Source organism: Passer montanus, unplaced genomic scaffold, assembly GCF_014805655.1.
Source record: "Passer montanus isolate IOZ18808 unplaced genomic scaffold, ASM1480565v1 scaffold1, whole genome shotgun sequence".
Classification (NCBI taxonomy): Eukaryota; Metazoa; Chordata; class Aves; order Passeriformes; family Passeridae; genus Passer; species Passer montanus.
The window spans coordinates 11,734,878-11,762,864 of NW_024356504.1; the positions used below are offsets into that span (position 1 = coordinate 11,734,878).

The 27,987-nt window shown below is 37.3% G+C and overlaps 1 protein-coding gene across 1 annotated transcript; it reads left to right on the plus strand.

Annotated features, from left to right (window-relative positions):
- Window positions 1-313: 313 nt before the first annotated feature.
- Window positions 314-27,983, plus strand: IFIH1 (interferon induced with helicase C domain 1). Its single transcript, XM_039699439.1, has 16 exons — window positions 314-763; window positions 2,501-2,657; window positions 4,456-4,626; window positions 8,343-8,423; window positions 11,863-12,083; window positions 12,835-13,045; window positions 16,067-16,284; window positions 17,760-17,876; window positions 18,349-18,472; window positions 18,560-18,790; window positions 20,992-21,248; window positions 22,661-22,810; window positions 23,489-23,650; window positions 23,980-24,170; window positions 24,926-25,019; window positions 25,123-27,983. Exons 1-16 carry the CDS (start codon window positions 314-316, stop codon window positions 25,303-25,305), a joined length of 3,018 nt encoding a protein of 1,005 aa, XP_039555373.1. The 3' UTR covers window positions 25,306-27,983.
- The last annotated feature ends 4 nt before the right edge of the window (window positions 27,984-27,987 follow it).

The following is a 27,987-nucleotide window of genomic DNA, read 5'->3' on the forward strand; positions in this document are numbered from 1 at the left end:
AGCAGCCCGGGAAGTGAGCTCTCATGAGCCGGAAAGCGAAAGACATGTTTCCGTTTATGATCGGGTTTTTCAACCCACGGTTACTGCTAAAGGTTTCGTTACTGTCAAGGGTTTCGTTTCCACCACTGAGGAGTGGCACTGAGCGCTGCCGGCCGCGGAGCTGCCGCCCGGGCCAGCCGAGCCCTCACGCACCGCCCTGCCAAGCGAAACCGAAAGCGGCGCCTGTGCCGGGCAGGGCAGGGCGAGCCGGGCCGGACCGGGCCAGCGGAGGGCTCGCTGAGGGGCCGCGGCCTCGCTGCTCGCCGGGAGCGCCATGGCAGAGGGCACCCGGGACGAGCGGTTCCTCTACATGCTCTCCTGCTTCAGGCCGCGGCTGAAGCAGTTCATCCAGGTGCAGCCCGTGCTGGACCGGCTCCCCTCGCTGAGCGCGGACGACAGGGACAGGGTGCGTGCGGCCGCCGTGGAGCGGGGCGCGGCGGCGGGCGCGGAGGAGCTGCTGCGGGCCGTGGAGCGGGGGCCCCGCGGCTGCGGCTGGATCCACGAGTTCCTGCAGGCGCTGGAGCACGGCGGCTGCAGCCTGGCCGCCTGCTACGCCAACCCCAGCCTGAGCCAGCTGCCCTCGCCGGCAGAGGAGGCCGAGCACGACCTCTGCGTGCACCTGGTGCAGCTGCTGCACGGCACGCTGGTGGACAGGATGCGCACCGTGCAGGTGGCCCACAAGTGCCTGGAGATGGGAATCTTCCAGGACGAGGACGTGGATCGGGTGAGTCCGGGCGCGGGCAGTGCCACAGACACCGGCCAGCCCCAGGGCCTGTGGGGCAGGTAGGGAGCCACAACCACAAATGGCACAGTAAACGCAAAAATGAAAGGGGAGTTCCCAGACCTGGGTGAAATAGATAAAGGGTCCAGGTAAGCCCCTGAAGACTGTTGACAGTGGGCCAGCAGGTGGGATACCAGCTGAGAGCCTGGCAAAGAAAAATGCCAAGAACAGGGAGTTGGACCAAGACAGTGTCTAAGTGAAGAAATATGTCAGACTTATCATTTTGCCACAGACCTTAGGCTCAGAAGATCATTGTCTTTTGGCCCTTGAACCATACGAGGAAGTAGTGATGGTCTGTAAAGTCCTAAATAATACTGAGTTAAAATAAAACAAGATTTTCTGTCCCCTTTTTTGCTATAGGTTCACTAAGGACTATCACACTAGACAGTGACGTGAGCAGAAATACCAGTTGGACAAGAGCAAGGAAGTGTTAACGTTTGATGAGAATATTGGCCAGTGTTTATTCCACTTGGCTAAGAGTCACTTGCCTGGAATGTGAAACCTACTTGAAGCTCAAAAAAAAATTGATATCCTGAAACAGTGTTAGAACAAATTAAAATAATAATTGCCATAGGAATAAGGGGAAAACTAGTAAACTAAGGGTGGAACTAAGTCACATTTGCACTCTGAGCCTTTGCATTCACTTTTGAGGTACTGCATCTCAGTTAAATGGCTGTAAGATACATAATTTTGTCTTGTGACCATCAGGTGGCAGCAATGATCAGATGCACCCTTATTATTAGTAGGGAGACAAACATGGTTACACAGCAGGCAGATGCAGAGGCCTTTTAGGAAGCTGCTGGCTCCATTCCCTGGTAATAGGTCCTCATGTTCCCCTGAGTCATCTTTTGGCTGCTGGTATTTCCACCAAACCGTGTAATACCCTTCACAATCCTGCCAGTTTAAACTCCAGTGGAGTTTAGGCTTTCCTAATGTCTCCCACTTTCCACACACTTCCTTTTAGTCATGTGTCTCAGTCAGGTGTTCCCACTGCCATGCCTGCCCATTTCCGTGCATAGCAGAATGGGTGATTCTTGAGCCTTGAGAAAATGGCGTTGAGACTGCACACCTGTCTCAAGCTGCTTTGCTCCTGGGGTTGTGGTTTTGTTCCTCATGTGATCACATGTCAAATTCTGCTTGTGACAGCCTTGGACACTGTTCCATAATTTCTTTGAGCGCAATAACCACTTTTTGAGGCTCAGCTATTGCATTTTTAAGTGGGAGTTGAGATGACGAAGCCCAAGTTTAAGAAGGGAAATGTTCTGTTTTATGTATGAGGTCAGGTTAAGTCTGAGCTTGGTAAACTGTGTGACACCATTTCTCCTTAATCAAGGTTGCCTATTCCCTAAACTAATCTGAACACCATTTGTTGTTCCACAATACTAATAATTATTATATAGCAGTTACTGTTGTAATCATTGTCTAGTACTACCAGTCTCTCCAATTAAATTCCAGATCTCATAGGTTTTATATATCCTACCCAAAACCATATGGTATGAACATGAGGTTGGACAATAATTTTCTTCTGATGAGTGGCAGGTCTATTTTATGTCTTTATTTTTCAGTATGCTTTAATGATGACAGAGAAATGCTTTTGCACTTATACTATTCTTATGAACTTCCTCAGACCATTTCCAAAGTCTGTGTGAAGGTTGTTTCTGGTTTTTTTATTTTTGCCAGATCCAGGCTGTTACTGACAATCGTGGGAACAGAGATGGTGCAAGGGAGCTACTGAGCAGAATAGTCCAGAAGAAAGATTGGTTCTCTTCTTTTTTGGTTGCTCTCCGTGAAACCCAACATGAAGACCTTGCAGATGATTTAAGTGGAAATACAGGAGGTAATCATCTTCTTTCACTGGTACCAATGTGTGGATTTTTAACATCTCTTCTCTTTTTTCTTTTTTTTTTTGTACTGTTACTTAAGAAGCAATGCAGGATTCCCACCATATTGTTTTACTGTGACACTGGGACTAATGCTTTTGTTTGTCGAGGGATTTCAAAATCAAGTTATGTAACAACTTAATTGATAGATTTCTAAATACTGAAAATCCTTATTAAGCAATATGAGAATTACAACAGTATGGATTTAGTTACAATGAAACTGAATCTTACTTTTAAAACCCTTTGGTTTTCAGTGTGATTTTTATAATCATTCATAAAACATACTCTGAAAATTAATTTGAACAAACAAAACAGACTTAACCTGAATTTCTTCTTTAATTCAAGTGTTTCCTTTACAGAACAGTTTACAAATATGTTTGGCATTTCAAAGTACTTTGCATACTTTTAAGACATTCATAAGTCTCAAAACATTATAAAATTTACAAAAATAATGCAATAAACTACTAAAGTGGCTACTCCTTTTCATTCCTGTATAGTGTTTATAGTAGCGTAAAGTTATGCCAGTGCTCTCCTGCATGCTTAAATATAAAAAAGAAAGCAGCCCCCAAATAATTCATCCTTTATTTTTAGTCCCCATATGTTTTATAAAATTTTAGAGACTAAATTACTTTAACAGATTTCCCATTTAGCAGCTTCAGCCTGCTCACTTGAGGAGCTCACCAGAGCTGTCTCTGTGCTTTTAGTTGCTGCGTATGGGTCAGAGCATGAAGACTGAGGTAAGAGGGACATGAAGATGTCTCTTCCAGCTTTGGACAGGAATCAGATGATATTCTGCCAGACACACACAGACAGCTGTGATATTTGAGGATGCAGTTCAAAGGTGGTTGAGTGTTGCAGTCTCCAGGACAAGACCATCCAAGTCAGAGCCTCAGAAGATCATTTTGAGTGGAACTCGGGTGCTGGGAATAGCTCAGCAGCTCTTGTGATCCGAATTTTCATTCTGTGTTGCAGCTATGTGAGGCATAAATTCTTGTCTTCACTACTTTGCCATCAGTAAGGTAAACAAAGTAACAAATATACAAATTATTAATATTGTTTTCATATTTTTGTTTTAAATTCTTTTCTCATTTTGCATTTCTGAATTTTCAGTATAGTGCAGACTATATAGGGTAAAACTGAAGATTGATTCAGTTGTTTGATGGACTACTGAATTAATGCATTTATTTCACAGTTTCTTTGTAATCTTGAGCAATGTAGGCCTCAAAACAAACTGTTCAGACTAATGGATAAAGCATGAATGGTGTTGCTCTTATCAGAGGATAAGTAATTTTCCATCTACACAGTCCTGGGTGTGTGTAGATGTGTCAAGTGTGTGGTTGCAGGAGCATGCCCTGACATAAGGTCATAGAGAGGAAACAGCTTCATTGGGCACTGTGGATGAAGAACACTGATGCTACATTTTGTCATTGCAGCTTGACCCCCTGTGATTTGTTACAGTAAAATGTGTTGTTATTAGCAAACACCTACGCACAGAAATTGAGAACTTCATAAAAATAAATGTATTAACCTCTTTAAGTTTAGTTTGTAATTGTAAATTAGTGAATTTTTATGTAAATATTTATATAAAGGTCAAAATTCCAAACTATATCATTTGAGTCAAGACCAAGACCATATGTTATACTGTTATGTGCCTGATAAATACAGGTTAGTTCTGTGTTTTCTGTGCTTCACACTAAAAGAAATGAAATGTTTTATAGAACTGCCTTAGAATTTCTCTATATTTTCTGGGAACAGAGAATAAACAAAATGGGATGGAGCAGACTACGAACGAAGAAACAGAAGTTACCAGCCAACCAGGATACATCATAGAGGAGAATTTGAAACAGGAAGAAAATGTTGATGATAGTTTCAGCAGTGAGAACAGTCTGTTGGAAACATCCACGGAAAAGAATTCTGTGATGTCAGGTTTGTTCACTAATTGGTATTTTGATCTGGTACCTTTGTGAATAAATGTGTATTTTGAAATATATTTAATACTTTTGATAAAAATATTAATATTATTAGGTTAGTATTTTATTTCACACCAATCCACAGTAGGCTTATACTAGCCAATGACAATGTTAGGTTAACATTGTTGACTCGTAGTGTGTTGACTAAGTTTAAGATAAGAGGAATGTTTTTATGCCACTGAAACTGCAGCTGTATTAAGTACTTCTTTCTAGAAGGCTGGAAATGCTATATTGAAAAGCATTTTTTGTTTTGAGAAGTCGTTCAGTGTTGTCCAACAAATATTTTTTTCTGTTCATTTTAAGGGTTTTTTTTAACTTACAAAACATCAGACCACCTTTTTCATGTCACATACACACTCAGAAGTACATTTTTAGTAAAAATGTTTAAGAATGGTTGTGGCCTGTTGTTCATATAGAACACTCTTAAGAACATGCCTTGGAAGTTGATTATGAGTGACAGCAATGACCAGCAGCAATGCCCAAACACAGCAATGCCAAAACGTTTGTGATTCAAACGTGCACTGCATGATTCAGGAACCATGTGTGTTCCAAGTTCACATGGAGCTCAAACAATAGTTACAGCTAAGGTTAATCCTGCCTGAAATTATACTAGTGGGCTTACTCAGCCAAAGGAGTTAGACAGCTAAGTCTTCTCTCTTTTTATGAAACATGAATATATTTTTTTTAAATGGCTCTGAAAAACTGCAGCCTTTCAATGTGCAACAGTAGTAGCCTATTTCTACTTTTGCATGATATTAACAGGATATCACGCTGCTTTGTAGCAAGTAGTGAATTACAAACTGCAGCAAAATTGGTTTTCCTGGGTTAGGACGTAATTTGTCAATATAAAGAAGAGGTGCCAAATACTTAATGATAATTCAAAGTAGATGAGACTGGATTATTCTTTCTGGATAAAGCTAAGGCTCTTATTGGGCCTTCTAAGGGTAGGTTTTCATTGCTGTTAGCCTGATCTTCTACTTGCCTCTTGTTGGGTTGAGAATTACAGAAAATTAGACCTATCAGTTATTAACTAGTGTGCTACAAGCTAATTGTAGCTAAAAAACTATGGTCTCAGCACAGAACTGAAATTAATAGAGTGGGTATTAGCAGTTTGGGCACTTGAGCAGATCTGTGCAGTGAAATGGCTAAGGGAATACAGAGTACATGTATTCCATCAGCTTGGTTCAGATTGACTTCAGTCTCATGGGTACCGTGTGCCTACAAGTAATTAGAACAAATCTCATTTGGTTTCGGCTGGCAGTTCATTTCTTCTGATCTACACCAGCTCCATGTTATGAACCAAAGTTGTGTGAGTGGGGCAATTGACAAATTCACTGTAAACACACAGTTCTGAGATGAACCAAAGCAGCAGTGTCGGTGCACGGTATCAAGTGCTGCCAGGAGGCAGTGCTGCTTGGAGATTTCTGCAGAGGAACTGCCTCACATTCAGCCATCCTCAATTGCAGAAACCTCTGATATCAGTGCACTTGCACTCTCAGACTTAACAGCGCTCCAGTCTTTATTCATTTCCTATTTCCATCCTTTCTTGTAATTTCTTAAAACAATTATTTTAGACCAGGCAGATTAAAATACAAATGGAACCCAGCTTCTACTTCCAAGTGAGCAGGGAACCCACCTAGTTTGTAATTTGATGCTGTCAAGTGTTGTCAGTTTCGCAGTACACTTCCACAACTCCTTTATGTCTTGAAAAGGACATATTTCAAGAAGAAAGAAGCTTTTCAGGTAATTTGAAATTACTGCCATTTGCATTGTATCTGGAGCTTCCTCTGACCCTTTTATTTAGGTAGATGAAACAGAGACAGTCAGAAGGTATGAGAACAATAAGGCCATAAAAACAAGGAGATCATTTAGCCTAAGAGATAACTAGAGAAAAATTGAGCATGCAAAAACAGAGATGAGAAACTTCACAAGCAAAATTATACTGTAGCAAGTTCGCAAGGTCAACACGGATTAAGTTGCTACAGTTACCTGTATAAACAACAATTTAAATAATAGCAGCTCTTTTTCAAGGCTTGCTTGTCATTGCGTTCCATTCCATTGTCTCTCTACTTATTTAGTACTCAGTGTAAAGTGACTGAAAATCTTCCTGTGAAATCTTCCTGTGCAATTCCACATTACAATGTGCAAACAGGACTCTAAAGGAAGATTAGCAGAAGTGGTAAAAATAACTGTTAACTCTTTTATCTTCATTATTTTGGAAATGCTTACTGATTTGGGTTTTTTCTAATTTATTTTCTTTTAAAACAATTAAAGTAAGTTGCCATAGTTGAAAAATGAGAACGTTGTTCTATTCAACTTTCTTTGGAAGATGAATATTTTGCATTTCATGTCTCCACTGATGTTTTCTGTTGAGAGATTGTTGTATAATGAATGCATGCTGTGCATTGTAGTTCAGATAATTGTGTACAAAACACTTTATGGATTTATATTCTCAGGACTTTCAGAACGTCATTTTAGATGGGAGACCATACAGAATAGATACACAGAATTTTAATTTTGTCCTCTCTTCCCTATTTTATGTGGATTCCTGGAAAGTGAAAGCAAGAGATAGTGGTGTCATCTTCATAGCTGGGAGTTCCTACTAATGCTGCTAATTAGTTTGTCACTGGTCTTTGAATGTGGCTTGTAACTGGTGAGGTTTTCTTCTTTTTTCTGCCTTTCTGTTGATTGCATTCGTTTGCTAAAAAAACTACTAATACCTGACCTCCTAGTGGTAGCTAAGATAGCTTCATAATTTTACTGAATGCAGACTAGTTTCAATTTCAACCTCTCTCACCAGGACTTTATAGTGTATATTTCAGGCATTTCTTTCTAGGACACCGTGTCTTCCATTCAGTGCTAAATTCTCATTCACAGAATCTGTTTTGCTTTATGAATAATTTTTTTGGGCAAAACATTGGTCAGCAGCGCTATTATTCTGACTGATTCTATCCGCACGCTGTGCGCTCAGTTGCCGAGCGCTGCCGGCAGGCTGATAGCTCGGGGTGGTGCTGTTGGCAGCAGATTTCCCCGGGAGAGCTGGGTGTATCTCTCTCCTTCGATAGAGCTGGGTGTATCTCTCTCCTTGGATGCTAGAGGGGCTGAGTTGTGGCGAGTGCGGCTTTCCCGGCAGAGGGCGAGCGCAGCGCGGGGATGCGCGGGGCCGGGCTCGCCGCGTCTGCTCCGTGCGACTCCGCCGCTGCTTGCCTTCAGTTCTGGTTTTGTTTTTTTGCTTTCTGTTTTTCACCTCTCATGGCTTGCAGCGAGTCAAAGAGAATGCTCCGTTTGCCAGCAACTTTTTTTTTTTTTTTTGGCTTTTCACCTTTCTGGAAAGATGCATTAAAACAGGACTAAAGGGGATTATGCAGGTGATGATGTCTGGAATCCCTGGTTTTAGGTAATAAATCGTGACTCATAGTGCCTTACCTCTGCCATGCTTTGGATATCTTCCACTCCATATTTTCTGCCATAAGAAAATGAATTAGATTTTCTTATTTCTATTCATTTTTTTAATCTCTACCAAACATAAAGAAAATTAGATCTCAGCCATCCCCACCTGACATTCATCTACCCTACTTTAACAACTTAGGGGGAGAGCAAACAATATGCATTTGCCATTAATATTTGTACAGCAAATATATTATGCTACATTTCTTTGTGTTTTTCATTTAGAGTCAGATGTCTCCATAGGAGATGGGAGTGTCACTAACTTGAATGAAAACCTGGAACAGAGTTGCACAACCAGTGATTCAGGTACATTTCCCTTCTGTTATTATTTAGTAATTGCAAAGTAAGCTCTGGGGGAAGTACTCTGTGAGTGGGCTAAAATGAAGAGCTTTCTTTCACTGTAAACTCTAGTTCACTATATTTAGATGCCAGACTTACTTTTACTTTCTTGGAAAACAGATGCCATTTTGGGCATTTTAGGTCCAGACCATCTGGTAATGGTCTGGACCTAAGTCCTAGCCCCAAAACAGTCAATTTACTGAGATCATCTGAACAGGGCTCTAGTCATCATCATGGTACAAACTGGTCAGTGAGGCAGAATGATGAAATCACATAGGCTGAAGGGACTCAAAGTCATCCAGTGCAGTCACCTGGACAGATATTTGTAATGCTGCCACACAGACGTGTTTCTTTTGCTCTCAGAGAGGAGCTAGATTGTGCCTGGCCCCCACGTAGGGTGAGAGGGAATGGGGATGTTTTAGAGGCAGCGAAAGGTGAGCAGGAGCATCTCCTGGGTACCTGCAGAACAGTAATGAAGGTCCACTTTGGATCCAAGTAATTTAGTAGCCCTATTTGTAAAAACAACCTGAGCAATGGGGGTTGCTGTCTGAAGACCTTTGTGAATCTCACATTTAAACACATGTGCATGTTCTAAATACAGTTTTAAACTAGATATTGGACTGTGTTTAAATGATACTTAGCAGACAGGTATTATCTTGCTATGTGTAAGTCTGAGTGAAACCATACGCTGCTGTTGTAAAAGACATCCCAGCATTTTTTGTCTTTTTTTTTCTTTTTTTCAAACCTCAGGCAAAAGAAATTGTGAGCTGTCCACCATGGTGATCAGCCTGTTTACCTATCCAGAATTCAAGAACCACTTTTTGGAATCTAGCCTTTATAACATTTGTGCTGGGACTATGTCTAGTACAAGGGCTAGAAAAAACTCTGAACACCTTTCAAGGCAGCTGGGCCTAATAAACCTAGTATTACAGCAGTAAGGTCACTGTAAATGTTATATATCCCGTGCCTGCAAAGTGTTTGTTATAAATACTTTTTAAATAGTTTCAAGCTTTAAAGTATTAAAATCCACATATTTGTAAGTACACAGAAAATTCAGGATAGCTCAGATAAAATTGCTACACTGCAGCTAAGATTTTAGTCTGTGTGTTGCAAAGTCCAGAGAATTTACTTTGCACTTCTTTAGCAACTGAGGACATTCATCAGTCACACTGTATTTTTTGACTCACTCTGTCACATGCAATGTCTGGGCATGGGAACTTCTCTGTTCTGGGGACAGGCAGACACGCTGTATCCAATGCTCAGGCTGAGCCAGGCTCCTGACATTTGGCAATACTTAGGTATGTATGAGGGCCTTATCCTTTAAGATTCCTGAAATATCTCTCAGTAAGCAAACTGGGCATTCGCTGTGTCCAGTAATCCAGAAAAAAAACCAAAACACTGCAATTTTGTGAAGAATGGAGAACAGATTTTTTTCACAGTGTTTACTTGCTATATATTCTGTATACATGTGACTTTTAAAAACAGAAGGGATGTTAAAAAGTAACTAGGTGACTAGCTAAAAAGTTTTTTAAAACATCCATGCTTTTTAAGCATGTCTAGTAAACTCAGTGAGAGCAACAATGAGAAAAAATTACTAATAACATGCAGATGCACTATGAATGGATTTTATAATTTGAAATGTTACAGGTAGGCTGTTATATTAACAAAGATGTTTGGATGGTGTCCTCATATATGACATGATTTGGATTTTAATGCAAAGAATCATGTGGATTCAGCTGCATTTTATGTGCAAGGTTCATTTCACATTTTATAAAATTGTGTAGTTAGAATAATTATCATGTTTCTTTTAGACCAGAGCAGCAATTCACATGAGCCTTGTATGAAGGCAGACAACTTCTGCAATGCTACATTGTGCATAATGAAAAATCTTTAAGTATTTAATTCTTTAATCTGTGAAAAGATTCCTGTATTAGCCTTTATCTAAACAAGGGCTGAAGAAGCTAGGAGAGAGCTAAGTTAAATATTTTTCAGGCCTGTACTGTTAATTGAGGATGTTAAGGAACTGAAATTTAACCAAACAGATGGGTGATAAAGTGCTAGTTTCAATATGATTGAGCTATTGAATTTAGCCAACCAGAAAGCAAACAATGTTCTTCCTCAAAAGAGAGTGGTAGAAGTCAGATAAGTAACAGCAAGTACTCTCTGGTGCAAATGTCCCTGTGTCCAGGTAGCACTGCACTCACACTAAAAGGCAAAACAAGCAAAAAACACTTTAGAATGGCATTCAGATGTTTCCATCAGCAGTGTTTTATCAAGCTTCATTACTTTTTGTTAGTTTAATTTTATTTAATGGAATCAGGAATACTAGAAAAATATACTTACTTTGTGGGTAATGTATCAGTGATAATAAAATTCTCATGATTCTGCATTGAATGATATCATCAGGAAACAAAGCTAGGGTTTTTCTCCCCTCATTTTTAATCTAGTAGAATGAATTTGTGCATTTTCTTCACTGAGAGTTAATACTTGAAGAGTATAAGTAAACTTATTTGTAGGAAAAAAAACCCATGAAAAGTCAATTGAAATAAATCCTTCTGATGTTGAGATTTTATATATATATATATAAGTTCTGACTCCCTAAATATATGTAAACTCAAGAGATTTGATATGCTTTTCTTACTAAAAATAATTCAGCAGTATTTTTTTCACTTTTACATTTAGAAAATTGTTTGTTCTGCGAACCATAGATCTAAACTTTGCATTGCATTTCCAATAAGAGGTGGAAGGCTTTAGCCTTAGGTGGCAAATGTATATGGCTTTCTAATGAACATCCAATTGCATTATGTGTGTGTCAGGCTAAGAAGCAATGTAATCTACCATGAGTAGGTGTGATACATTCTGCAGTTAGCTCCATCTTGTATGGGCAATTGAATTTTCTTATCTATTTGGTCTCTATACTTTATAACTCCCTTAACCATTTTGAAGTGTTCCATATCTTTTTTTCTTTCTATGGCTCAATTTTCATTTTCTGGGAAATACTTAAAAAGGTAACTCCTTTGTAACCAAATAAATTTCAGTATTGATAAAGGAGAATGTCATAGAAGCTTGGCTAGGTTATAAATACTGCAGCTCCAAACACAACCTTTGTAGGTCCCAGTGCTACTGAACTGTATCATTTGAATTTATACCTAATAGTCATTTCAATGTAGATAGGTGAAACTGTACTGTGGCTTATTGCACCTGCCCTGAGTGCTGACTGGATGGAAGCAGTTCTGATCCAGAGCTGCACAGGTCCTCAGAGCAACATTGTCTGTGCTAGTGTGCTGTTTCTATTCAGAAGATACTTCTGATAGTAAATTAATATTTTTCCCTTTGAAATTTTTTCACTCCTCTGATACATGTTCTGTGCCTCCTGTTTGAAATTTGTATTTCTTTGTTCCCTTAGATGAAGATGAAGTGGAGAGGAGAGCCTCACCTGAGCCAGATCTGACCCTGAGAGATTACCAGATGGAAGTTGCAAAGCCAGCATTGAATGGGGAGAATATTATCATATGTCTCCCTACAGGCAGTGGTAAAACCAGAGTGGCTGTTTACATTACCAAAGATCACTTGGATAAGAAGAAAAGAGCATCAGAGCCTGGAAAAGTCATAGTACTTGTTAATAAGGTAAGTTGGTCCATTTTGTAAAGAATAGTATTTTTCAAACATCATGCATTGTTAATACAAAAACTTTAAAATTAATATAAACACAATTCTCAGCTTCTCCAGGTGTATTGTGTTTAAAGACATACAGATCTAGACCATCATCTCCATTGCACCATCAGCCTTGTGCAAGCACAAATTACATTAGTGTACCCCAGTGCAAGTGCAAATTTAGATATGCTGTAATAACCACATTATTGGGAAAAGTACAATTTTATTTTGTAATGAATTTTGAAAAATAAAAATATTTTTTGTATTCTGTATTTCAGTTTGTTAATGAAGGCCACCTAATGAGTCTCACAGTAGTTAAGGAACATTTTGTCAGATTTTCTGATAATTGCTTTAATTTTTGCAGTTAAATTTAGCACATATAAATTAATATTCAATTGTAATATTAAAATATAGAAATACATTAAGAATTTTATTTACATTATAAAAAATATCCATATCCTCTTATAAGATAAATGTGAAAACACTTTATAAGCTCAGCTAAATAACCAGAGCATGCATGGTTTGTTCATTCTTTCAAAGGTTCAGTTAAGCCAAAGTTCTTTGGACAAAAAGGTTTTATAGGAGAAGTTTCAGGGGGAAGTTGGTTTGGGGATTTTTGCTGCTTACTTTTCTTTTGTTTATCTAACAACATTTGTGGCAAACAGGCATGTATTTTTAATCCTGTGTTTAATATGTTTTAAATTCTTTGAAAACTTTTGTTCAGGTTCCATTGGTAGAACAGCATTTAAAAACAGAGTTTAGTCCATTCCTGAAGCGTTGGTATCAGGTTATTGGTTTAAGTGGTGATTCTCAGCTGAAAATCTCATTTCCTGAAGTTGTCAGAAGAAACGATGTCATCATCAGTACAGCACAGATCCTTGAGAATTCACTGTTAAATGCATCCAAGGAAGATGAAGAAAGTGTCCACTTATCAGGCAAGTATTTTATTCTGAAATTTCTACACAGGGTCTAAAAGTATGTCTCTATTCTGAAAAATTGCAGAGTAAAAATGTGCCACATTCAGTAGTTTTTTTTTTTCAATTTACTTGTTTTATAAATACAAGGTGCAGTCAAAATCATATCTCAATTAACAAGCATGCAGGCCAAAATTAGACTCTGTGGTTTATTTGTACTAAATACTTTTCATGCTTCCTATTTTATCTAAATAAATTCTTAAGCACAACTTTGTGCGCATGGTTCCATTTTCCAAGCTTAAAAGAGCATTGAGTCACGTCTCATAGAAGACATATAGAGGATGAGAAAAAACTATCAAAACTCAAATGCACTTGGTAGTTTGAGAAGTGCAATGGAACACAAGATAAAAACCAATCTGTTGTAAAAGTTATATTCTTTAAACTCCTGTGATTTTGCAATATACAGTGATATGATGGCTTATAACTGTGTCTCTCTGAGCTCAGCAGATATAATAGTTTCCTACAACACATGAAGGAAGTTGAAGAAAGCAAAAGATAAAGAAGGCAATATTGTTTTCCCAGAATGCTGTAGTGGCAGGTATCTCTGGGAGATCAGAAAGGAAATGGTATTATCTCTCAGGGAGGTGCAATTAGAACAGCCCATGAGGTCGGCTCCCAGGCATGGGCTGCAGTGACCCTCCTCTGTGAGATGTTAGCTTCTCCCTCTATTTGCCTGCAATCAACTCCTTTTCAGATGGTGAAGGATGTAGGGGAGAGCTGTGATATATTCCAAATAATGGCCCTGAGGTAAAAGCATTGGTCTGGATGTCACAGCAGAGAAACCTGAGGGGCTGGTCTCTGTCTGTCAGTGCCTGGTGCTGACTAGGGTACTGCTTGATCCAAACTAACTCCTGCAGAGCCACTTGGGTGCTTCAGAATTGCATTCCCCCCTTCAGAATGCCTTGTTATTAACCTAGGCAGAATACCAGCAATTTTCTTAGACTTATTTCCTCTCCACTGCATCTAAGTTAATAAACTTTCCTACATCTAAATCATTTTGGAATGCTGTATGGAGGCATCTGAACATTTCTACTGGAACTGATGGCCTGTTTAGAATTGGGCTGAGTCCCAACCAGATTGTGTAATGAAGTGGGTTGAATGGGTTTCACACTTTGTGAAGTTTCCTTCATAAGGAGGTACATTTTTCCAGAACTCAGGCTGCCCCGCACCTCAGGGGTTTTTTCCGTGCTGTTACACCTGTGCTCGTAGGTTCAGCTGGACCAAAGCCAAGCAAGCATGAACACAGCCAGCTCCATTTCTATAGCTGTGATTTGGTTAACTCACAGCCTTTATAAATCATCCTAATTAGTTACAAGTTTTTTTCCAGATTTCTCTGCGTACTTTTTTCATCTGTTTCCACAGAGATCTGCATTACATGTAATATGGAATTCCAGCCTCAGTGAAATGGAGGGGACTCTCTTATTTGCATTTTATTAAATGTTTACTCTCTTTACCAAGGGCTGAAGTCCCTGTATGGACTTTCTAAAGTATCACTTCCTTAGCAGAAGAAACACGTCCCTTCTGGTAGGTTAGTTTCTACACAAGTAGTTATAGAATATGTGTGATGGAGATGATGGTCAAAATCAGAGGCAGTAAGTTCATGTTGGCAGAATAACTGAGAAACTGCCAGCACTGCTTCTGAAATCTTGCAATGTGTAGAAATCTTGGAAATAAATAAGATTTAGGTTTGAAACTACGTCACTCCTGTCCAAACTGGCTTCCCAAACCAGTGTGAAGGGAATCAGCTTTCCCTAGTGACATGGAGCGTTGGCTTACTTTCCTAGGAGAAGGGTTTGGTGTAGCCTTTCCAACATAACTTCCCTTGTTTAGTCTCCATCTTTCTTAAGGTTCTTCAACACCAGCTGAGACTGATTTAGCTCTCTGTTAATTTCCAACTTCTGCTGCCAGTTGTTGAAAACTGACTTGTAGTGGTGCAACAACTTGAGCACATCGATATGTTTACACATCAATGTGTAAACAAGACCATGGAAATTGTCCACATTAAAAAAATATGTGTAAAAGATTAGCCCTGATAATTTCAGTGATCTTCTTTACAGTCCACAAACTGTCTTCACATTGTTGGAAACAATGTAAAATTAGAGAGTTACTGGCCAGCTGCGGAAGGTCTGGGAGCTCTGTAAACCATTTTTGCTGCTAGAGAAGCAGAAAAATTTTCATGAATCTTTCAGCTCAGAACCTTGAAATATATGTCACTGGCTGCATGTTCAGAAAGATTCAAAATATGTTTTCTATATATTTTGAGAAATTTGAAACAAAAAATAATTTTATTTTTCTTCGTTGTATAGTATATTGTTTGCATGTAAATATACTGTGACCAAAAAGCACATTATACTTGTCTGAATTTCCACTGGTTTCCTCCTCTACAAGAGAGAGATGACTGGTAGTGCTCCCACTAATCTGTTTGTTCTTTCCAATAACACATCCATAAAGTAATATAAATGTTTTAACTGGACACTAATAGGGAGGAAATCTCTGTGTTGCTACAAAATGGAAGCATATTTTGACCACAACAAGCCTTCCAAGAATGTCTGAAAGGCTTCTAACATATGTATCTTCTCAAAAGCAAACAATATGTAGTTTGTCAGATAGTTAGGGATATAAAAGATAGCATTGAGTTCAACTATGATATGTTCTTACCACTGGTAAGCTATGAAAAATACTTCTCTGAAATTCTTTATATAATTAGATTGTTTTTGCAAAAATATAAAGTCTTTTTTTTTCCATTACATGAAATGCAAAACTACTTGGCACATCAGGACTGTAGCAAAGGTTCCAAAGTCCATTAAATATATTCAGCATCCACCCATGCCTTCCTCCAGTACTTCAATTTCCTAGTACATTAGTTCTCAGACAAACTGATGGGCTCTTTTCAACACCATTCTTACCTGTTACAAGATTTAGTCACAAAAATTGTGCATTTGAAGTAGAATTATTCACTTCAGGAGTCTTTTTTTTTTCCAGATTTTTCCCTCATCATCATCGATGAGTGTCATCACACTCAAAAGGAAGGTGTCTACAATAATATAATGAGACGTTACTTAAAAGAAAAGATGAAGAACAGGAAACTGGCAAAAGAAAACAAACCACTGATCCCACAGCCTCAGATTCTGGGACTTACAGCCTCACCTGGTGTAGGAGGTGCAACATCCTACTCAAAAGCTGAAGAGCATATTTTGAAAGTAAATACCCCTAACACTTACAAAACATCAAAGGGATATTGTCTTGTTCAAGTAAAACTTTTAAAGTCAGTTTTAGGCTCCAAATAGACAATCTGATTTTTTTTTCCCTTGTGTACATGGAAGTTCAGCTCATAACCATTAAAAAATAATGGAAATATATATACAAATAAAGGTTACTTTACAGGAGGAGTAGGGTTACTGAAAAGGGAAGTTAAATGATTGCCTCACTTGAAAAAAATTCCCAAGATCAGAGGCAAGAAATCCACAATGTAGTACAGTTTTATGGTTACTGAAAGTCTTATTGTTCCATTGATGGCTTTTAATTTACTGTGTATCCCTAAATACTAGGGACAAAATGTATTTTATGTCTGTATTTCTAGGTATTTTCTAAGATGAGCATTTTTGTGAGTCTGAAAAATTGAAAAACAATGTTGAATACTTAAACAAAGCAGAAACCACTTGTGAGATACAGGTAGCATACAAATGTGTTTTGTTTTTTTCAGTTAGAGTTACTCACTGAGGTTGCATGAACACCTGACTGAAGATAGTCTGTTAAATTCTATACTTAAAGAAACTATATTTTATTTGAAATTAAATGGTTTTGCATTAGTAATAGAAAAGTAGAATTTAGCCCAGTATGGCAGTGAAAACTCCTGACTGGTAAACTGTACCAGAAAAGAGTGTGGTATGAATAAGTTAGGCCTGCAAGAATTTTTTATGCTGTATTGAAGTAGACAGAATTTTGACACAAAAACTTGCTGGCAGAAAAAACAGAAAATTCCTTTTCATCAGCTCTGAATTCCTAGTGATAGGATTCTGGGATTTGTATCTGAAGGTTAATCTGAATATGCAAGCTGAAATATACAACCACGACTGAAGACATTAAAAAGATCACCTCTCAGTCTCCTTTACTGGTTTCTTTGCTCAGAATAATGTTATGCTTTCCCTTATTACTTAATTACTTAATAATACATATTTTCTCCTTGGAAGAGGTCAAAAGCCGAAAAGTCCAATACAGCTGTGCACTTAGCACAGAAATTCTCTCTATGTCGTCCTGTTGCAGGAAAAATTGTCTCAAATTATTTCGTACTCTCACAACAGCCCTTAATTTATAATTAATCCCTAATTTTTTTTTTAATTTCACCATTATTTTTATTTATTTTGTGCTCCAAAATCTGTTCTCCCAAAGTACTGACGCTATATTTTCCTTCTCAAAATACTTGGTTTGCATCCTGATCTACAATTTTTTTCCTGTATGCTATGATCACTTCTGTCAACTTGTGCAGCTTATCTCCAATGTTTCTCAAAGACTTAGACTTTTCTTGTGCTGATACTGCCTTTATCCAATTTCTGTGGGAAGAAAATCAAGTTATATAAACCTCAATAGCTAAACAAGAAGCTCTGTTGCATTAATTCAGTTTTCATGTGAAATAACTCATTCAGTATTAAAGAAATAACATTTTGTTTTCTCCCAGATCTGTGCCAATCTTGATGCATGTAGGATTATGACTGTTGAAGAGCATGCCTCCCAGCTAAAGAATCAGGTGAAAGAACCATCTAAGAAGACTGTGATTGCAGATGACAAAAAAAGGGTATGTTTTTTCAAAAAAAATTAGCATTAAAGTTTTATTTTGCTTTAAAAATGTCTTGTACAGTATCGAAAACTTTTGCCTAATACTCTTTTTCTATAGACTTTTGATGATCCAGAGTGCTAATTTGAATATTGTTGCTTTCCTCTGTTTCAAAAAGCATCAGTAAAATCAAATAAAATTAAATTTTTACTTATGTCAGTTATATTTGGAGTTATCTGGTCAAAAGGCATTCTAAAGCTGAAATATAACTATTGATGTAATTATACATTCAAATTTTTTTTTAAGTGCTATTTCTCAGTATAATTTTTGTAATATTCATATAGTTATATTTCCATATCTCTAAACACACTTAACAGCCTTACTTCTTTAATTTAAGGTTTAAGTTTTTTTGAAAATTACTCAATGTGGTACTAGCCAATGTTTTTATTGCCAGAAGGTGCTTACTTACTTTGCCTGGTCAATTTATTTCTAGGATCCATTTAAAGAGAGAATTATTGAGATCATGACAGAAATACAAAACTATTGCCAGCTGCATCCGAGCTCTGAGTTTGGAACTCAGACATATGAACAGTGGGTGATCAGAGAAGAGAAAAGAGGTAACTGCATAGCAAATATACCCCAGATTTGGATTCCTTTGCGTCGTTCTATACTAAGACTTTTTTTGTATTTTTGTTCCCTTCTAGCTGCAAAAGAAGAAAAACGCAGGGAACGTGTCTGTGCAGAGCACTTGAAGAAATACAACGATGCTCTCCAGATAAATGACACCATCCGAATGGTGGATGCCTACAATCACCTAAATAACTTCTATAAAGAGGAGAAAAGTAAGAAGACAGTAAGGAGTGATGATGATGATGATGAACCAGCAGTATCAAAACAGGATGAAACAGATGAATTTCTAATAGGTTTATTTCATGGTGAGTTTGAAATACATTGTGATATTTAATATTTGAAATCCATAATTGTGCACTAACATGGTTTGCATGGGCCCATTAGAAACTGCTGTGTTGTTTATTATCACAGTGCCTTGATATTCCACTTCATACTTTTGAATGTATTAAACAGCATCTTAGTGTGATCATGTCATAATATGTAATAATGGTTCTTCCGCTCCCACCTTTGTTTTTGCTGCTAGTTAATAAAAGCTGCTTTCTGCTTTCATCCAGTGAAGTGTCCCTGAGGACACTCTTAACAGATACATAAAATATGTATTTCAGTAGACGCTCTTAGGGGGCAAAAGGTTGAGCAAACAGAATACAAAAGTAATGAAATAATGAGTTCTTAACCAACCTTTTCTGCCAGTTTGTTTGTCTATATACTAAGAAAGGAGAGTGCTGACTTCAAATTAGTTTCAGGTAAAGAACATTTCGTTAGAAAATTAAACAAAAGATCAAACTGCAAAGACCAAAGTTAGTTGCTTTTTTTTCAGATCTGTCACCTTGGAACTAGGATTCATTCATTAATCTTTTTTACTCTTTTTTTTTCCTTCACTGCCTTTGCAAGGAGAAAGAACTAGACAAGTTTGTTCCCATCACCCATGGCTCTTGGGTGGTACAAACAAAAATAGATTATACTGCAGAATGTGACCCAGCTTCCTGTACCCAATGAACTACACATTTTTCTCACTATCACTGAGAAATTAAAAAAAAAGATTGAAAACCCTTCACTGCCTTTGCAAGGAGAAAGAACTAGACAAGTTTGTTCCCATCACCCATGGCTCTTGGGTGGTACAAACAAAAATAGATTATACTGCAGAATATGACCCAGCTTCATGTATCTACATGAACTACACATTTTTCTCACTATCACTGAGAAATTTAAAAAAAAAGATTGAAAACTATAAGTTCGATAATGTCAGCATGGTTTTAATGACTCTTCATACATGTCTATTCCCCCTTGTTTAGATTTTCAGTAGTGAGCTGTTGCTGAGAACCAAAAATTTAAACTAAAAATAAAATTCAGTTTCATTAGTGTAATTTCTGGTTGCTTTTATTTCTGCAGGTAAATGAAGTCCAAAGAACTTGAATTGAATGAAAAATGTCAATGAAAAATGAATTCCATTTTGTTAGGATTTTACCACTGAAAGTGCTAGGTGTATTAGAAGAAAATCTAAAATTTCTCAGCTTTAAGAGCAGAAATCATCTTTGGGTGAAAAGCGCCATGGGGCCTTTAGCGTAGGTTTAACTAAGGTGGAAAATTGCGAGAGTTTGTTAAATTTATCTACTTCTTGTATGTGTTTCTATGTTTGATTACATTCTAAAATATGAATAAGACTAGTCATAAAGTCGCTGTCTAGGTGGAGCAGCAGTTTGTGGTGCATTGAGTATGACTGCCTTGGATTAGGTACACTGCAATAGTCTGCACAGGGTCATGACATCAGAGTGTGCTAACACACAAAGTCCCTGCCTTAAGGTGTTCTTGTGTTTGCATAATCATCTGATAATGACATAGCTTTTTAAATAGAAGTTTTTTAAAAATTTAAAACACATGAGGAATCCTCCCTCCTTCTGGTCAATGGAGCCAGTTGAGGACAATCATTCATTTGACAGTTCACTGAGTGCATTGAAATGTCTTGGAGCTGTAATATCAAAAACAACATGTCCATGCTGGTGACTACTGTACTGCATGTTTCTAGTGAGGCTTCCTACTTTAATTCATGTCCCATGGACAATTTATGTCTAAATTTATAAAACCATTATCAGCTCGAAGGCTGTTCATATTAATCCATTCCTCCTTGTGAGACTTTTTTTTCTGTGATTTTGAAATAGCTTTGTAAATATCATAAGCTGTGACTTAGCTCTTTATTACAGTGCATTTGACTTTGTACCAACTTTGTGTGTATAGGCAGGCATTTTCCTTTGGCTTATTCTTACCATGAAATATAGGCAAAGTGTATGATAATGGTGATTTATTTTGGTTGATTAGTATGTTTTTAGTGACTATAAACCGACTTCAGAAATAATTGGTATGCCCCAGCTCTTCAAACTGAATGTGAATTAGCCCTGTTGGGAGAATTATATAGAAAGTTGCTCTTTTCTTTGTGGGTTTTGGGGTTTATTTTGTTTCGAACTGCTTTACATGGCTACATTTTCTTAATTTCCATCTGTTCTTTTTAAAGCAAAAAAGAAACAGCTGAAAGAGTTGACTAAAAAGCCAGAAAATGAAAATGAGAAGCTAACGGAGTTGAGAAATACTTTAATGGAGGAGTTCACGAAGACTGGGGAACCTCGAGGAATCATTTTCACAAAGACTCGTCTAAGTGCCTGTGCTCTTTTCCAGTGGATTAAGGACAACCCAAAATTTGAAGAAGTGGGAATTAGGGCCCATTATCTTATCGGTGCTGGACATAAGAGTGAAATGAAGCCCATGACTCAGGTATAGAACCATGCATGTCAACATTACCTTTGTAAACATGATTTTGGAAAGCAGATTGTCTTAGTACCAGGCCAGTGAACTGAAGTTCGGAGCCCAGAGTTCTGGTTTCATACCTGCCAGCAACTTAACTTCATAAACATATGTGAATAATAATGTTGGAATAATTTTATTTCCACAAGTAACAAGTTTTTTTGGTTTTGGATTCTATGGCAATATGAGTAGCCAGCATCCGTTGCCTAGAGCAGCATATAGTCAAAAAGGACTCAAGTTGTAGCAAGGCATGGGAAGCAAAAGTAAAAAAAATGGAAAGAGCAAAAATGCAATTAAATGAGTCTATGCTTATCTGGACAACAGTAATTCACATTATATTTTAGCTGCTGAATTGAGAAATAAAACTACAAAGGTGATTATTCCTGTCTTTTTGTAATATCATTGCTTAAATCAAATTACACCAATTTCTATGCATGCCTCACACTGACGCATAACCATTGAAAAAAAACTTGCCAGAATTCATACCAAAAATATCACAATTGATCACTGAGTTGTGTCCATCTTGTACCATTACGTTGATTTCATACACCACATCTCTCTGGCAATTCATACCTTCATTTAAAACATTTTCAAATCAAAGTACTTCATGTCTCTTCTGTTCTGGTCTTTACTCCCCATATCAGCATTTAAGCAAAAATGGTGTGTTTTGCTTAAACAGTCCATTTTCTTCTGCTGCCCTGAGTTTCAAGGAAAAATTCTCTCAAAAAGTTGCTTGAGTTCTATCAAACTTGGAATTTAATTTCTGTGGTACATTGCACAAACAAAACAATAGCTTTTGCATTTTGAAACTGAATATAGCAGATAGCAAGTTTCTGTTCTTCTGCTCAAGCTGGTAACAAACACCCAGTTGATTCAGATGTCTGTGATTTAGATGTTTTATTTTTAAGTGTGTCATTGTTGTTCTTTTGGGTGCTATGAGATCAACAGAGTTATAGCCTCCATATATTATTGGGAATTTTAAGTGCTCTAGAACTAGAGCTGGAAGTCTGTATTTTAATCAGAAATTACTGAAGTGATAGAAATCCTGTCTTATGAGTAAGTACTTAAAAAATTTGAAAACAATAGAACAACTATATTATCAAATCTCCTTGTACCTGTGACAGGCTACAAAGTTCCAAGCCCAGTTACCATAAAAGGATTGTCTTCTGCTCCCTCCTCCCTCAAAATACGGTGATGAACTCATGTTATATTCAATAGAAACTCCTTCTTTTGCAAGATGCTTAAATGCAGTTGTTAAGGCCACTTAATGTTTGGCACTAAGCTGAGAAATTATGGGATTTTAATTCCTGAAACTTATTAATTAGAAGTAACTGGTAACAGAAACTAATACTGAAAGTTAATTTAATTATTTTAATTTACAGAATGAGCAAAGGGACGTTATTGATAAATTTCGATGTGGAAATATAAATTTACTAATTGCAACTACTGTAGCTGAGGAAGGCCTGGACATCAAAGAGTGTAACATTGTTATTCGCTATGGCCTCGTCACCAATGAAATTGCTATGGTGCAGGTATGAGTTTTCTGCATACATAACTTATTTTTAATAAGTTTTCATATTTAATATTTAATATTAATAATTTTTAAATACTTGAATGCTAAAAGAGAAAAAGTTCTTACAACACTGTTCATTTCCAATTTCCATCCTCAGTCTGTATACAGTATAAAATTTGCCTCTCTCTGTAATGGTGTAGCATCAATTCAAAGATCTATACAAACATTAAGCTTATTTAATAGAAGGGATACAAGAATATGGTCATCAGACCAATTGATACAAGAGGCATTTGTACCACCAGTGTATGGACACCACACTAACATCAGCTAAAGAGAAATTATTACATATCAGAATACCAGTTTAGTACATGCTCTCCTTTAACTTGTGAACACAAATATTTATATATTTAATATTCAAATGCATGCTTATATTTTGGTAACAAAATATAGTTTTGGCATTGCAAAACGTGCTAATTACAAATCTCCTGAGCAGTTCTCACAGGTATCATGGATGATACTGCAGAAATAGTATGTGTTATTCACTGATTCTTTATCTGAGTTAAATGGAAAAAACTGCACTTTGGAAATAGTGCATATGGAATAGTGCATGTCTTCCATTACAAAACTAGGAAAAATTGTTGTGTGATGTAATAGGGAGTATTGTGGTGTTTATTTTTGTGTTCCTTGCAAATTGTAGGCTCGTGGTAGAGCTCGAGCTGATGAAAGCACCTATGCTCTTGTGGCTTCAAGTGGCTCAGGGGCTGTTGAACGTGAAAGTGTTAATATTTTTCGTGAGAAAATGATGTATAAAGCCATTCAGCGTGTCCAGAAGATGCCACAGGAAGAGTATTTAAAAAAGGTATTCACTGCAAGTCTGCACTTTCCCTTTAAAGAATACTGATTTATATTGTATGGAATATTTTCTATTTGAGATCTACTTAGAGAAAAACTTGAAATAATATGAGTTACTACATATGGCTTTAAATTCTTTTGCCAATATTTGTTTTATAATCTGTTTTCTTGTCCTTTAGAAAAGTCTGGTTTTCTATTGGTAAGGGGAAAACACACAAGCAAGGGAAAATTGACTAGAAGTCATGTTGACAGTGAACTCAGTAAAATAACTGAGAAAGAAAACTATAACTGTCATTCCACCAGAATGTTACAGTGCTCTTACTGATCTGTTTCTAGATTCAGACTTTCCAGTTGCAAAGTATAGTGGAAAAACAAATGAAGGTGATGAGAGATCAGCGCAAGACATACAAGAAAAATCCTTCACTAATAAAATTCTTATGCAAAAATTGCTCCAAGCTGATATGTTCTGGAGAAGACATACAAGTTATTGAAGACATGCATCATGTCAGTGTGAAAAAAGATTTCCAGTAAGTGTTTATGAACTGCTTTATCTCTTTCAGGCAGAAACAGATTTTCTTTTCATCAAGGCTGTAACAGGGCCTGTAACCCTCTAGGCCCTGTGAGAAAAAAATAGATTATTCCAATATTGTTGGGTCCTAGGCTCTATAGAGTTTATAGTTAAGGAGCTTGAATAAAATGTTTGTTCTTATTCCTGATTTCAAGGTGAATTGAGTTTAAGACTTAAAAAAAAAGATGCAGCTTCTGTGGTACTATTAACTAGGTCACTTACTATGTAGTATGGTGTATATTCCATTCTGCACAGGCTAATAGTAACCTTCAGGATCAAGTACTCCCTAAATAAATGTACACATAATCTGTGCAGGTCTGGGTAGTCAGAGCCAAATGATTCTGTTAAGGGTTAAGGTTGAACTACAGGGAACAAAAAGAAAACCTTTAATTTTCAGGGATTACTTCATTGACAGTTCCATTGCTCCTGAGAAAACAAGCTAGATCTGTCTGTTATTTGAACAAGAACCTGCTGCTCCCACTTCAAGATGTATGAGGGAGGATGCAGCTCCTGAAATGCAGTGAAGAGGGATATGGAGTACATGTGTATTTCATCATTACTTAGGTGTATGAAGCATGACCTTGCATTTTCTCAAACAGTCTATGTCTTTTTAGGTTTCATATCTGATTGCAGCAATCTTAGTCACTGTTTATATATGTCTGTATGTAGCATGGAATGACTAATGGATTCTGATGGGTGCTGTGTCTTTTTCAGAAGTCTTTATCATACAAGAGAAAATAAAGCACTGCAAGATAAGCGTGCTGATTACCAGACAAATGGGGAAATTATATGCAAAGACTGTGGACAAGTGAGAAACATCTTATTTTCGTACTCTTCTTGTTGTCTGTGTTTGTTTCTGTCTAATGATCTTGTCTTATTTTATCTGAAATGCAATTTCCTTCTACTTGCAGGCTTGGGGAAATATGATGGTTCACCGAGGTCTTGACCTGCCTTGTCTAAAAATCAGAAATTTTGTGGTTGTGTTAGCAGACAAGAAAACAACAAACAATATTTTTAAGAAATGGGGAGACCTGCCCATCAGGTTTCCTAGTTTTGATTATGCAGCTCATTGTCCTTCAAGTGATGAAGATTAAAGAATTGGAATGAAAACAAAAGCCCTTTTGAACTTCTCTCTGTTGATCTGAAGCTCCTGTGTCCCATAGAGAATGCTGCATCTTAAGCACTGTGAAAGCTCCTGGACATACGGAAACTGTCTTGAAGACAAAAAGCGAAACAAGAAAGGAGAAGGACAAAGTCACACAGCTGCTATCTGCACACAGATTTGTACTCCTGGACAAAGATGGCAAATGCATTGCAGTCGTGTATTTATGGAACAAATGCCTGTCTCTTTTCACTACAGGATGACAACACTGTCAAAAGTGTGTGAGATGACCTGTTGTCAATCCCAGAACATTGAAAAGAGACCTTAAGATATACCATGGTCATTATTTTCTTCATGCTATAACCATTTTGAAGATAAAGTATCTCAAAAGAGGAGCCACGTAAAGAAGGTATCACCCATTATTTCTGGATCACTGTTGCTACGTCAGTGTTTACATGACTGAATTCCTCCCTTCATAAATACAGCTGAAAGCTCATACACTTTCACAGACTAAAATTAGGTTTCCCTTAGAAGACGTTTCAAGAAATCAAGCCCTTAACATGAAATTGATTATTTTTGTGTCCAAGAAGCACATTGCCAAAGTGACTCTCTGTGTGTCAGTTTCATAGGACTGTTAGCCTGGCTACATAATGAGGTGTGTATTTTTTTCAATAAATCGCTATAACTAATGTTTACCAACTGTGATACTGTTAATTCTCTTCCACTGGAAGTATTTAGACAGTAATAATACCATAGCTTCACCCTAGAAATTTAAAGGATGGTAGTAGTCTCACTGTAAAAATAGTATAATGATTCTCAATATTTCTCATGGACAGATTTCTCTCCTCCCCTCACCCCAGCCTTTGCAAGTAAGATATTGGAGAGTGGAAGGAAGGTTTATTTGTTGTTACAACAGTAACTGAATTAATTATTAGAATAGCCTTGTGGGAAGTCATCCAGATATCATTCATCATCTGAGTAATCTCTGGATTTCTGTATTAATGAGTTGTTACAGGTAAATAAATGCAATATAATACACTGTACATAGCATTTTCAAGTATCTGAATTAGTTTATTCAGTACTTTTAAATAAGTGTAAAACACTGGTAAAAATACTACATCATTTCATAGATTTCTGGGTCTTCAATCAAATAAATTTCCATGCTGAGTAGGTTTTCTGAAATCTGAGCTTTTTATACTTCCCTTTACTGAAGCAACGAAAGTATATGCAGATGAATTTCTGCACATGTGCTGCAGACTTGTGTGACAAACATACATGGGCTTCTTCCTGTTCACCTGGGTGCTGTTACACTCCCAGTTCCTGGCGTGACTCTGCCACATTGTCACCAAAGCTTAGTGTTTGCACAGTCTCACTTCAGCATAATGCATAATGAACCTCTAATCAATCCTGCTGGTGTGTAGGGTAACGAATTTCCAGTCAAGTTATTTTCTCTGAATGGGGTTGTAAAAGACGCCCCTATTGCCCATCCAGGAAGTGTGAATTTGTAACAAACAAGATAAATTGCTGTATTTTATCTTTTGCTTAGCTCTGCATTTATTGCCTTTAGGGACCCAGCGTCCTCTAGGGAGTGTGACAAATCTTGATTGTATTTACTACTTACAGATTTTATTAGTTCACAAATGTGGAAAGAAGAAAGTCACTGGGGATTTGTCTAGCTGTGTGTGTGGCTGCTTAAGAACTGGATCCACCTCAGCTGTATGTTCATTGCTGTCTCCTTTTGGTCTGATGTCATGCACAACCTACATCTGTAAATCTGCATTTCCTCACATGTGAAGAGTAAATACTTTAGTAACCTTTGAGTAGGTGCATAACTGGTTGGATAGCTGCTGGCCAAACTGTTCCATAATTTGTTCATTTCTCCAAGTGACTTACCCTCTTTCTACCTTTCTTACACTTTTATTTCTCTTACAAGTTAGTAAGAGTTTGGCTGTTGAAAGAATTGCTGTTTGCTTCTTCACTGGTACTAGTCTGAACAGTCCAGAGAAGGGAGTTTAGGCATCAGCAGCAGTTCTACAAAGCTTGTAAATGTCATTCTCTGACAGGTAATTTTTTTCTTCTAATCTGCAGCCATTGTGAGTCTTATTTAAACTCATGCCTAAATAATTTGATTCCTGAAGTAGACAAATACATAGTATGCAGCACAAAGTCATTTTGTAAAGCCTTTTAGATCATGTGAGATTGAATCATTTCCTTTGAAGCATTCTCTAAGTATGCATTCATTAGAAGAAGCTGCACATGTGGAATGGAAAACTAGCCTGATCAAAAACCTACATTTGCAATTTTGTGATGTTCTGGTTGTCAGAAATAACCAATGTTGGTAGGAAAAAATGTATTTTTCTGAACCATGTTATTGAAAATACAAACAGCATTAACTATGGAATGCTAGGAAATAAGTAGCAGTTTGGAAATATTAATATGAAGCACGAGTTACAAGGGGAAAAATTCTTTTGTCACAATTCTTTTCTGTTATGGAAATTTTGAGTAGATGCAGTTTTATCTTGTTAGGAAAGCTACTGGTTTTAAGCTGAATTCTGCCCTTATTAGACAGTGTATTTTAGCAAAACAAACAATATACATGAACAATATATATACAAAAAATGTATATACAAACATTGTATAAACAAATATATATGTAAACAATATATTTTAGCCT

Bases quoted from the DNA above. Each gene is read 5' to 3' on its own strand.
- IFIH1 (XM_039699439.1), top strand. From the start codon at position 314: ATGGCAGAGGGCACCCGGGACGAGCGGTTCCTCTACATGCTCTCCTGC. The intron at 764-2,500 runs GTGAGTCCGGGC...TATTTTTGCCAG, and splicing joins AGGACGAGGACGTGGATCGG to ATCCAGGCTGTTACTGACAA. The intron at 13,046-16,066 runs GCAAGTATTTTA...TTTTTTTTCCAG, and splicing joins AGAAAGTGTCCACTTATCAG to ATTTTTCCCTCATCATCATC.